This window comes from Dipteris shenzhenensis, chromosome 20, assembly GCF_047967505.1.
Source record: "Dipteris shenzhenensis isolate YYH24624 ecotype China chromosome 20, Dip_SZ_1.0, whole genome shotgun sequence".
In the NCBI taxonomy this organism is placed as follows: domain Eukaryota; kingdom Viridiplantae; phylum Streptophyta; class Polypodiopsida; order Gleicheniales; family Dipteridaceae; genus Dipteris; species Dipteris shenzhenensis.
This window is the reverse complement of record NC_141615.1, coordinates 51,126,272-51,138,712: the sequence shown is the minus strand read 5'-3', so window position 1 is coordinate 51,138,712 and position 12,441 is coordinate 51,126,272. Positions and strand designations below refer to the sequence as shown.

The following is a 12,441-nucleotide window of genomic DNA, read 5'->3' as shown; positions in this document are numbered from 1 at the left end:
AAATAACCACCCATAGGGAGTCTTCCCTAACTATAATGAAGATTGTAAACCCTTAAGAGACGAATTCTTCAAGAGAAGGAGCAAGGGCTTCTCTTTGCTACACAAATTAGGAAATTCCACCAAGGTGAATGGGGATCTATTTCCTAGCCAAGTTAGCATGAAATCAAGTTTTAAAAGCTCTAATTGGGACTAGTCTAGATCCATCAAGTATTACTTAACTTGAGAGAATGACTGGGGATTTATTCCCCTAGCTAGACAAGCATGAATGACATTAAATTATGCCTAATCAAAGCCAACAAGAACGGACAAGCCAAGAAGCCTCAAAAACTCATGAATACATCCCATAAGATCCCTCTCATGTACATGCCACAATACCTTCTACCTTAACATATGCATCTGGCAACCTCATCTTATTTTAATATGTACTTTGACATAAAGCTTCACTTTGACAATGCCTCAAGAAGAGCGAGCCCAATCCTTGAGGTGCAACAATCAATGAGTTTACTTGAATCATAGTGGACTACAACTTGGATTAGTAGGTGGAATCATGGTAAGGTGAACACTTAGTAGTGCAAAAGTAGAAATCTACACGGAATGTTTGCAAGTAGTGCACGGGGTTGCAAGTCATTTTCTAGCATTGTGGTTATGGAAAATTGCCATGAGGGTTTTGCCAACTATGACTATCAACCCCTATCACTATCAATCTGGCAAAATCATACTCTTCCCTCAAGTCCTCTCATCAAATATTAGGAGAGTTTTGGACCCAAAAAGGGACCTTATAAGAGACACCTTGTGGAGAATATGGCAAGATAAGGTGAATAAATGTGAATATAAAACTAGATTTCGGATACCCATTTTTAATTAAAATGTCCCAAAGTCTAATGCAACACTCCCACTTGTACCCTCACCTCTATATCACGCTTTGAAGCATTATCAAACCTGTAAACAAAATTTCCTCAAGCAAAACTTGAACCAAATCTCTTACCTTTCATTTCATACATTCTACTTTCGGTGCCTTTTCACATCCTCCTCTCAAGAACCCCAATTTTGAATCTCCTTTCTGAGTAGACTTTCTTTGTTGCTCCACACCTTCAGATGACTTTCCCAAAACTCAATAGCAAATAAGTTGGTGACACATACGACTATTAAAGTGAAGACTCTATCAAAGAGGGTGACGTTACACATGGCAAGAATTTTAATACGTGGAGTACTGTATGTAGTGCATATGCAAGACGAGATGTAAATATAACAACAATGTGTCGTACAAGAAACTAAATACCACAGGTGTGGTGAGATAGAAGATGTAAAACAGCCTGTTAGACACATCAGCGCACTTCAATTGAAATCTCAATCAAAGTACGACTGGCTCGAGAAGGTTCTTGGTACGATGTTTCAAGACGGAGGGGCCTCCCGTCTACACACCTTCATACGTTCCATCATACCTACATAGAGAGTCATGCCACATTTGGGTCTGAATTCCATAAATGCACTTCATTTAGTTCAATGTAGTCCTTTTTTCCTTTATACTCGGTAAGTGTGTTGGGTTATTTTTTTCAAAGGCAAATACATACACAAATTGCAAGTCTACAGGCTGGTAAACAAACCAATACTTGTATTAACTGCCCACTGGGTTCCAAAAAAAGTACTTACAAAACAAACAGTACAATATGTGCTTGAAAAAGGAGGATCTCAGCTAATCTGCATAACATTCCAGCTGGACTGAATTCTCTGTATAACAATTTAAGCTCTGTGTGCAAGAGATCACAGATTTTGAGAACATTTCATTTACAGTGGAAAAAGATCTATCAAAGTTTGCATTTGCCCAGGCTGACAACAAGTGCGTATACATACTGTTGCTTCCAGGAATAATCAAGAGTTCCATAAACTTTGAATCCACAGGTCAAACAACTGTCTAAACCTAGAGTGGCTGCCTTCCACATGGCAGACCTTTAAAAACTAACTCAACAGCCAGCTGTTTTTCAGGTCCTCTTCCATGTTCTTCAACCATGGAAATGTGCATTGACCTAGCTAAAATCAACTCGTCTTGACTGTAGCATGCTGCGCTCAATCAATCTTCACTGATGCATATATGGTTCTAACAAACCAAAAACAGGCATAAAAGCCTAATGTACCTGTCAATACAAAGAACGAATAGGAGATAATAATCATGTAACCAAAGTACAGTATACCCGAAACCAGTTTTGTTATCTCCAACTTCGTGAAAAAGTAGAAGGTGGCATAGAGCATTAGATACAGTGCTGAGGAACCAGCAGTCAAATAGGCCCTCCACCACCAGTGATAATCCTCGCTGCACAGTTGAAAATAGCAGAGGACGATTGTAATCTCTGCACAAGTCACTATAAGTATCAGAAATACGATGAACAAGAACCCAAAGATGTAATAAAATTGGTTGAGCCATATGGAAGTGAGGATAAAGAAAAGCTCGATAAACACTGCCCCAAAAGGTAGTATGCCACCAATAAGCACTGAGAATGCTGGCTGCATATACCATGCCTGCTCTGGAATCTGCCTTGGGATCTTATTGGTCCGTACTGGATCTTCAATAGCTGGCTTCTTGTAGCCAAAATAGCTTCCAATGAATACCAGAGGCACAGAGATTCCAAACCATAAGAATACTAAAGCAAACATAGTGCCAAAAGGAACAGCTCCCGAGGACTTCTCACCCCAGATCAAAGTATTTAGGAAGAAGAAGACTGTGAACACAATGCCAGGGAACATGAAAGCTGTCTTCAGTGTATTTTTCTTCCATTCTGTGCCCTTGAACATCTTGTACAACCGAGCTGACGTATAGCCAGCAAACAGCCCCATGAATACCCATAGCAGCAACATGGCAGTCATCAAACCACCCCTATTGGCTGGAGAGAGAAAACCAAGTAGTGCAAACACCATTGTCACTAATGTCATCCCAAAAAATTGCACTCCTGATCCAACATAGACACACAGCAGACCAGCACGAGAGGGAGGCCTGAATACATCCCCATGGACCAACTTCCAACCTGTTTCTTCTTGTGCTTCATCCTGTGTCTCAAGCTGATTATACTTGGATATATCTCGATAAAGCGTCCGCATCATTATCATGGCTACCATGCCTGACAGAAACAAAACTATCATAAGGGAATTTATGATCGAGAACCAGTGAATCTGATCGTCTGACATCAGAAGATATGTGTCCCATCGAGATGCCCATTTGATTTCACTACCCTGGGGGGAAATAAGAAAGCAACCAAACGTGTTAGCTAATGATCCACTTACTACAATTAAGTCAGGACAGATCCAGGGCACAAAAACAGGAAATCATACTATCTGTTACCCGGAATGTGACATCAAATGTAAAGATAATCTCTTGTCCTTCCTCCACCTCCTGGGGGGTTGAGGTACTTGTCACATAAACTTTAGTATTAGGATTGCATGTTGAAAGCCGAGGCTTCTCAGGATCCAAAGGCTTCTCGTACTCATGGTTTACACTGCAGCCAAAAAAATGCTACTATGGTGATACTACTGTGTATCAACCTGCTAGATAAAAACGCTAATTGCAACAACACAAACGACGAGTTTCTTTACCAAATTTTCCCAAATCAAAGCTGCAGTTTCAAAGGTTAACAAGATGGGAATATCATAAAGGTGTCCTGTTATACAAACGTGTATACAACTAGGTAAAGGCACAATAAAATAATCCTACTTCTAGCTCGATTTTATTTCTTGCATGTACCTAGATGAATCCAGGAACATTCCCAAACTCATCCTCTAAAAACACAACATAGTGCAGTTTCAATCTCATGATAGTCACTCGTAAGGTTAAAAACCATAACTCCATCACGCATAGCAGGGACTAGCTACTATGACATCCCCACTGACGTCATCAGCCCCCAACAGTATAGTATAAAAATATGCTCACATACAAATCCACACACCCACACATACTTGAGCATCCATTTATACAAAGTCTTCGTACTGAGTTTCTTCGATTTTATTTCTTGCATGCATTATTTGATAGAATACCCATACAAATCTATGGAGTGGCCCACACATTGGGAGCCACGCATTGTCAAACGCAAAGTGGGCAAGGCTTTGACCCCCCCCCCCCAAAAAAAGAAAAGAAAGGGACCAAAATAAAAACTAGAGGGCCCTACACAACAGGATCAGAAAAGAAGAGAAGACCCACGTGGCCCTGGGTGGTCAACAAAACCTTCAACCCATGGTATAAAAGTTAGCATAAAAACAAGGCATCAATGGCACTTCAGAGCCAAGTAGTTCCAAAACAAGGACCACAAGGCCTTTTGATAGAAAAAACTAAAAGGCAGGGGGGACATGTTCCGTCAACATGTCTTCCCACCTCTTCCTCCCTTTCCTTCCCCATTTATGTCCTTCCCTCCCTTCCTCTCTCTCCCTTCCACTCTTCTAGCCCCCTTTCTCTAATCTGCCCCTATTCCCTTTTCTACAAAAGCTGACCATGACATTTTCTCGTCAAGTTATGGAATGGATGAATTGAGTTGCAATGGATGTATTTTTCCATTTGATAAGCAGACATTCCTTTCTTGTGGAATCATGAGGGACATCTCGTCCTATGTAACATGTCCTCTCTGTATAAGCTTGATGCTCTCAATCCACACTTTCTTTAGTATTCTTGGAGGCACTGCTGTCCAAAATATATGTACACATTGTAACTTTCCTCATAGAAGAAACAATGAGGCTTGTGCTGTCTTATTTCGACAGAAGAACAAGATGAGGCAAATTCAGCGTGCTTATGAGCTGCCCCCTGCATCCAAAGGTACCAAGAGGTAAGCTCCTCAACCATTGCAAAGGAACTGATGATGACATAAGCATTGAACTGATGACGACATAAGCATTTCTTTTCTTGGTAGGTATGTCTACTCTTTTTTTATCATTTTTTCATTTCATTTCATTTTATTCTAAACTTTTACTATTATTTTTTTGGGTTAGCTCATTTTTCTTCTCTTTCATTTTCTCTTTTATTTTCATTGTAGAATTTTGGTCTTTAGAACAATGCAAATCTGAATTTGTACGATTGGATAGATGTCACATCAAAAAGTGTGTACAATGGGTGCATAGTTGGACTTAGATAGAGATAGTCCCCTCCAATATATATCCTTTTTGCCCGTCTCTAGGCCTAAAGCTCCAATACTTGGATGCTGGAGCCTGGCAGACATGTCTTTCGGATGTCTTCCAAAGATGATGTCTTTGCTGAAACATGGTCAACATCTTCAGATTGATTTCTATCGTATATGTGCTCATCATTGCTTGGGTCATCATCTATCTTTTCACCCATCTGGCCTTAGGCTTCTTCCATCACTCTACATATAGGTATTACTTATATTAGTATACTGAACTGCCAGGGCATCATCTGGAGCAATGCATTGCTTCTGCAAACTCATATAACAGCCCTCTTTCTCTTGTTGTCCATTTTTGTTTCCATCATGTGGGCCGTTGTTTTTATTTGAGCAGCCAGCCCCACAAAACCCATTTGTAATTGTAGCTGTAATCGCCTGAAAATAACCAGATTTTTGCCCGGCATACATAGGCATCTTCAGTGGCTTTGAAGCATGATTTGGCTGCATACTAGGGAGAGGCAGAGCATGGCTGGGCTGCATTGAATGCATTACCAGCATTGCATAAGTGCATTCTCCAGAGATCTTTTTATAGGCTTGCTTAGCCTTTGTCATTACTCCTCTATGAATCATAGCTCCAGCAACAGGTGGCTGCTCTATTGCGTTTGAATCTCCACATTGAGCATAGAATGACATCTCTCTCAGTTGTAGCAACTAAATATGTAAGGTACAACAACCATCATATATCTCCCGACCTTGCAAGCTGTTTCATGCTGCAATGCACTAGCCTGTGAGGAAAAGTGTATTTCAGCTGGGAGATCACCTGAATAACAATCTTCTCAATAAGCCCAAAAGGAGAAAATACTTGATGCAACACATCCAACGGAATGGGATATAACAAAATGCGGTTGGTAATCAAAGGATTCCAGTGCGCTGTGAAGCTTCCTCACGTTGAAGCTGCCCTCAGCTTTTTGCATGCTGCTCAAAGCCCTACATAAGCTGCCCAAAACTAGAGGCGTGTTGCCCTCCATAGGCATTTTCCAATGGTGTGTAATAAAGCTTTGCTGCTGTCCCACTCTACCAAATCCATGCACATGTGTTGGAATGCTATCAATTCCTGCCTATCTCACAATTGGAAATGTGATGGAGAGGCTCAAAAGGAGGGTGAAGAAGCTTTGAAAAAGAGCCAAAATGGGGCTGAGAACAGCTTGAAAGGGATGGTAAAGGCCTAGACAATTCGGCTATGAAGGCCTGAGGTTTTTTTGTCCTTTTCTTTTTTGGGGGAGGGGGGGATGTTCTTAAGTCACCTAGGACAAAAAGGACACCTACCTAGGACACTAGGACAGTTAGGATAAGGCAGCACTTCACCTAAACCGATCCAAGTTAGCTTTCTAGCCTAACCTAACCCGAGTTAAGTAAACCTAAACTAATCTGCTAACCTAACCGCCTAGCCTAACCTAGCCCTGGCTAAACTAACCAATTAATTAATAATCTCAGTGAAGGCTAAGGTTGCATATCGACAGTGGCGATAGCGACGAATGGGATTAGCACGGATCAATGTAGGTGATGAAAATCGATGGCGGGTCGGGCCGGTGGCTCAATGCACAAATTGGCTTTTGCAAACTAATGTACTAAGGGGATTATGTCATGAAGGGGGAAAAGCAAGGAAATAATGATGGCTATTTTGGATGTTTTTCCCTTGGAAGAGCTAGTTTGGACATTTTTCCCTTGATGCATGACATAATGATCCAAGGGAAAATGAGAGAGGGCTATAAGGAATGTCACATCAATGGTTCTCAAGTGTAGCGGAAATAGCACCATGAGGTCTAGTGCATGGGGTGCTATTTCCCTTGGTCCCACTCAATTTCCCTTGGTGCATTTGCATGGCATTAAAAAAATAGATATTTCCCCCCTTTTTCCCCTCCATGACATAAGGCCCTAAGGCAACTAATGTCACAGGACCTTGAGCTTGACGATCGGGGCCTCTTCCAAATGAGCAGGAACTTTTGTGGATGCCTAATCAACGCTTTCCAAGATGGACAGCTATGGCGTGGAGTGGCTGAAAGCTATGGTAGGGAGTGGCTGCTTTGGCTGCTCGGTGCTATCTCAGGAATACCTGCCATAACTTCATGATCAAGAGCTCTTTCTCGCACCTTTCCCAGTACTTAGCATCAATGCCATATTTGGCTGCTTGGGGGACGGGCTGTGTTCTTCCCCTGATTTCTTGAGGGTCCCCATACAGGAACTCCAGCGAGGCACTAAGTTGATAACATTGACGTTCTTGTTGATGGCTCTGACCCAATTAGTTCGTGACAAATCCTTGAACTTCATCTGCACAATGGCATCAACCATATCCCTCCCACGATTACAAATTCTACATGAAGAACCAATTGATCTTGAGCGCATTCCAAGGGAAACGAATCACAGATCTGGCCAGCATATATTATTTATGCATGGATCAGCTGAAAGCTATGGCAGGGCTGATAGCATGGAGCAGCTGAAAAGGGCTTCAGCGGCTAAGCGTTCATTGCTAAACCTGAGCAATGACGAAGATGTGGGGCAATAGCTGGTGGATTGACTCATACTCCAATGCCCACGCAAGATTCTCAGAGATCAATGGACCGGTATTTCTATTGCCCTTTTCTCTAAACTTTCACCTCTGCCTTGCTCGCAGGTCGAGCAATGCAAATTGTATTGTGCCTCCTTGCAATTACCACGGTTTGCCCGCCAAAATAATCATTTCGTTCCTTTTTCTGCCTTTTGCTGCCCAGCACGCTTTCTCTTCCTATGCCTCATGCACGGATAAAGCTGAGATTCGGAAAGAAAGTTGAAAGGTGCCACGGTGGGAGCTCTGATACCAATGTAGAAAAGGTCTCTCTCCTTCCCCATCTCCCTCCTCCTCTCTCCCTTCCGCTCTTCTAGCCTAATCTGCCCAAACTTGGCCTTCACTACAGCTTCCAAATTTTGTATTGTTCTAAAAGAGTGGATTGGCATACTCTGAAAGAGGGTTTTTAATTGCATATTCACATATTGAAGGTTGGCATTTCTCCATGCTACTGAAGCCATTGGATGCATGTGGCTACCTTGGAGAGAGTTCTACACCAATAGGCCAGTAGATGCAGCAGACGGTGCATATAGTGGTGTTATAAATTTATGTACCTTGCAACGTAGGTGGCACACTATTTGGCAGGTTTTGTACTTGATACTATCTAAGATATACATGAGATTTTGGCTGTCCTACTGTGTGTCATCTTTCCAGATTTGGAGTTTCTCTATTTACTTGTGGTCTCTTTCCATCTCGGAGTATTCTCTATTTAGTTGGTGTGCACATGTTGAAGTGAGATTGTTGGCGTGGCAACCTGGAAAAGCAGAGCCATTAGATACACCCTTTGAATGCAATTCAAACTTTCTTAATACACAAAGTCAATGTCACATTTGAAAACTATCCCATCGACTCATAGATAGCTTAAATTTATTTGAAATCATGAGACCACACTTGAAATATGCCATGGGAATACTCAACCACTTACAAGCAACACGCAAAGTCCTAAGATAAATCTACGAAACCATCAATTTTTTAGTAATGTATAACAGTCAAAATGACTTGAATCTATGTGCATCCCCCAATGTTGGTTAGGCTGATAGCATTGATGGCACCACCAATCTAGGAATAGTTGCTCTGAGGAAGAGTACACTTGTGTACCGCTTGGCATCCTACTTTGAAGACCAGCATAGTATTAAGTTTGCCAAAAACTCTAACCTCTTACAACTTTTAAGGGGAAGTCACTGATAGTTGCTTCACTTTATACAAGTTCTGCTCTATAAGCACCTATGTTTCCACCCTCATCTTTTAAAGTGCAATTTAAGATGGGACATTCAAGATGTACATCGCAATATGGGGAGTCTGTATTTGGAGAGTGGTAAAATAGACATGTCTCTAGGCCTAAAAATGAGAGTAAATAGCCTAATAGTTTCATCCCCAACTTTCAAGTGTGCGTACGTAACCTTGTATCTCATCCTCTCATTAATGGTATCTGCATATTGTAGGTTGAAGTGCTACAGTGCATGCATCGTCTCCCCCTAGCGCTTCTGCATGGAAAATTTTGACACTTTTGAGGGCTTGCAAAATGTCAAGGGGTGGTAGAACAACATTATAACTCCCATGATTTGGGTTATTCCCATAGCTTGCTAGACCATGTTTCCACCAGTGTTTCTACCCTCATCTTTTGAAGTGTGATTTAAGAGGATGTAAATTGCAATATGGGCAGTCTATTTGGAGAGTGGTAAAATGGACACCTCTCAGCCTAAATTTGAGTGTAAATACCTCATAGGTTTCATCCCTAGATTTTATAAAGACATGGTGGTTCTGCACGGAAAAAATTAACACTGAGTGCTTGCAAAAACGTCAAGGAAATGGTAGAATGAGTTTTTTGGGTTTCGCCTCCCATAATTTGGGTTATTCCGATGAATGTTTGACCAAAGCTCCTTCGCTCCACAGCTATCTGTGTCCCGAAAGTGATAAATTCACTCCAATTGTAGGATAATAGTTTTCCTACTAAATAGATTAAAGATTTAGACACGACCAGCTCGGATATCAAAGGTGAGAGAAAGGGTCTGAAAAGAGAGACGAAAGGAGACCAGAAATAAAAACCTCAGGTCCTAAGTAAAGCTGTCATCCACTGTATGACTATACATAACACGAGAGTGGAGCTAGCCTGAGCACAATAGAAGCATATGCACATGAGGTCTCAACCCTATTGTCCAGGGATGGAGAACAATGCTATTTTAGACATGTAGAACGCGGCTCCTAAATTAGAAGCATCTAATCAAGTTCCCAAAGATACAAGGAATGTCCAAGAAAAATCTGATGATGTGGCTGAGGATGGTCAAAGTGAGAAGGAGCACATGGAGTTGTTAGGGCCCACTGTGAACCCAGCATGCCTACATACACCATTAGTTAGCTCTCAGGAAACATAGTGATGCCACTCCTCAAATTGGCCTCATACAGATATGAAAATCTAGATCTAAAATGTGAAATCGCACCTAACATATGAGACTGTGGCACTGACAATAGAACAACGGAATGACCAATACAAAACAATCATTAATCCACGATATTGAGATGGAATCTCCCAGAACCCACGATAAACACATGCACTGAACTCCTGTAGGCCGCCTACAAAACGTAACTCCTCTTTGGCAAACAAATTCCCAGAACAAAAGGATAAAGATAAGGTACAGCATACACAATACCTTAGAGGGGAGACCTCAAAACCAACGATTCGAGATGTCTCTGCACCAGGATCCTTATTATACAGAACCTCAAATGCAAGATGATTGTGGATGTAATACTTCTCTTCCTCTTTCTAGCACACGAAAAAAAAGCACCATGTGACAGCAGCATTAAAAGAGTCTTGCATGACCTTGTTTTCACCATGCTAGTCCATTTCATGCTGTTATACAAAGAAGCCTTACCCCAGCATCAGAGTACTTCCTCTTGAATCCTACTGGAAAACCTCGTTCATAAACCACTAAATTAGAGTTGCCATCATTCCTTTGTCTCTTGACTGCAACAGGTAGGTTATCGAGGATCCTGAAACGTTTTACATATTTCCATCAAGCAATTGGTAGAAATCACAAGTAAACTATGTTTCTGCCACAACAAAGCACGCCCTTAGATTGTCTGTACTTACATATTGACTCGGTAGTCATCATCGATCTTCTCCTTAAATTTCTTTGCTTTTTCAGTATCAAGGTCGAGCTTACAGACAACATTGCACAATTTGCTTTCTCTCATTCGGAACTACAATGGAGACAGCACAAAAAACAAGGTAAAGTCGTCTTAGGTGCACGGCTCTAAACTCAACGGCTAGTCATTGCGAGCAACGGGTTAATAATCAATACTATGGAGATCTCCGACAACACCATAATTCTAATCTCACAGTGTAGGGCGAATTTTCAATTCGATCTCCTTTGAGGACTTCGCCAAGGTTCTCGGCGCTGTTAACGACATTCTCGGGTCGACAGTAAGGAAGATCGTAGTACACGTATGGCAACTGTGTCTTTGTGGAAGTCAGCTTGTTCACCTTCACATATAACTCGTCCCCCTGTCGATGTAAATGACGAAACCACATTTAAAGGATGAGAAAACGGAACATTTTTCCAGACTCGCTTCGGAAATCAGATCCTGCCCTCTATGAAGGAGCAGATCTACTCGGGTAAAAGAACAAACATCCAAGCCGGAAGCTTGAAGTATAGAATGCCCAAAGAAATCTTGCCATAAGAGCAAAGCGTATAGGAAGAACGATGCACACAAATGACCACGGCAAAAAATGCGAGGCGATTCCTGAGCTGAAAGGGAGGGAGCAATCCAACCGACTGAGGGAAGGCAGGCAGATTGGAGGCATAAGTGGGGAATTGTACCGTCTTGAAGTCCTGCGGGGCGACGCCTGGAAGGTAGAAGGCAAGGGAGGCAGGAAGGAGGGCGAGGCAAGCAAAGAGGAAGAACGCCATAGCCATCTTGGACGCCATAGCCAGGGCTGAGTGAAGAAGGTGCATCTGCTTATGCGTATGTGAGAGAGTGTGAGTGTGTTTGTGGGGAACGAGACGAAGGACGTGGGGGCACAATTCCCAACCTTACATCTCCCAGGTTTTAACCCCAACCCTGCTTATGGCTTAGGTTGTTTACTGTTTCCACCACTGGCCGGCTCTAGTCTGTAAACACCCTTCGTTTCCCCCCACCGTATCCTTAGACGTGTATCTGGCCTTCGCATGGTTGCACCCCGCCTTGATGCCTCTTCCCATTGCCCTCACACTTGCCCATCTTCTTGAGGAATCGTGGTTCGCTTTAAACACACATAGCACAGGCAGGAGAAGATTTATGATAACTATGTCAAGGGTCCCACATCTGTCATCGACAACTAGGCTTCAGCTTATTGGTTCAACTCATGTCTTTTTTCCATGGTTCACAACTTGGCCGGGGACAAGGGGGGAGTCTACTACCCAAGGTTTTATCCACCCCCTTTCTGAGCATCTTATCGTGGAGTCGACATCGTCCCATGCCCCTATCTGCCCAACTTTGGGCACACAATGTGTAAACACACTTGCATGAAGCCCTTGCAACACACACTATAGTGGGCCAAGGATTATCATCTTGCTATCTTGCAATGAGAATGTAAAATTTCACAAGATGTTTGTCAAGTTAAGTCAACATACAAGTTTAACAAGGTGGTGAGGCAACAAGGTATCTTGCCAAAGACTCTCCAATCTCTCCTTTACCATTCATGTAGAGGTTGGCCAAAGGGCCAATCGTGAAGGACTTGTCATAACTCCATTCTCAGTAGATTCTCAAGCG

The 12,441-nt window shown here is 42.3% G+C and overlaps 1 protein-coding gene across 1 annotated transcript; it reads right to left on the bottom strand.

Annotated features, from left to right (window-relative positions):
* Positions 1–1,603: 1,603 nt before the first annotated feature.
* On the bottom strand, positions 1,604–11,716 carry LOC147889817 (transmembrane 9 superfamily member 7-like). Its single transcript, XM_087391177.1, has 7 exons — positions 11,511–11,716; positions 11,030–11,194; positions 10,781–10,890; positions 10,563–10,680; positions 10,341–10,453; positions 3,332–3,485; positions 1,604–3,222 (listed from the first exon to the last, which is right to left on the bottom strand). Exons 1-7 carry the CDS (start codon positions 11,643–11,645, stop codon positions 2,065–2,067), a joined length of 1,953 nt encoding a protein of 650 aa, XP_087247303.1. The 5' UTR covers positions 11,646–11,716; the 3' UTR covers positions 1,604–2,064.
* Positions 11,717–12,441: the final 725 nt, after the last annotated feature.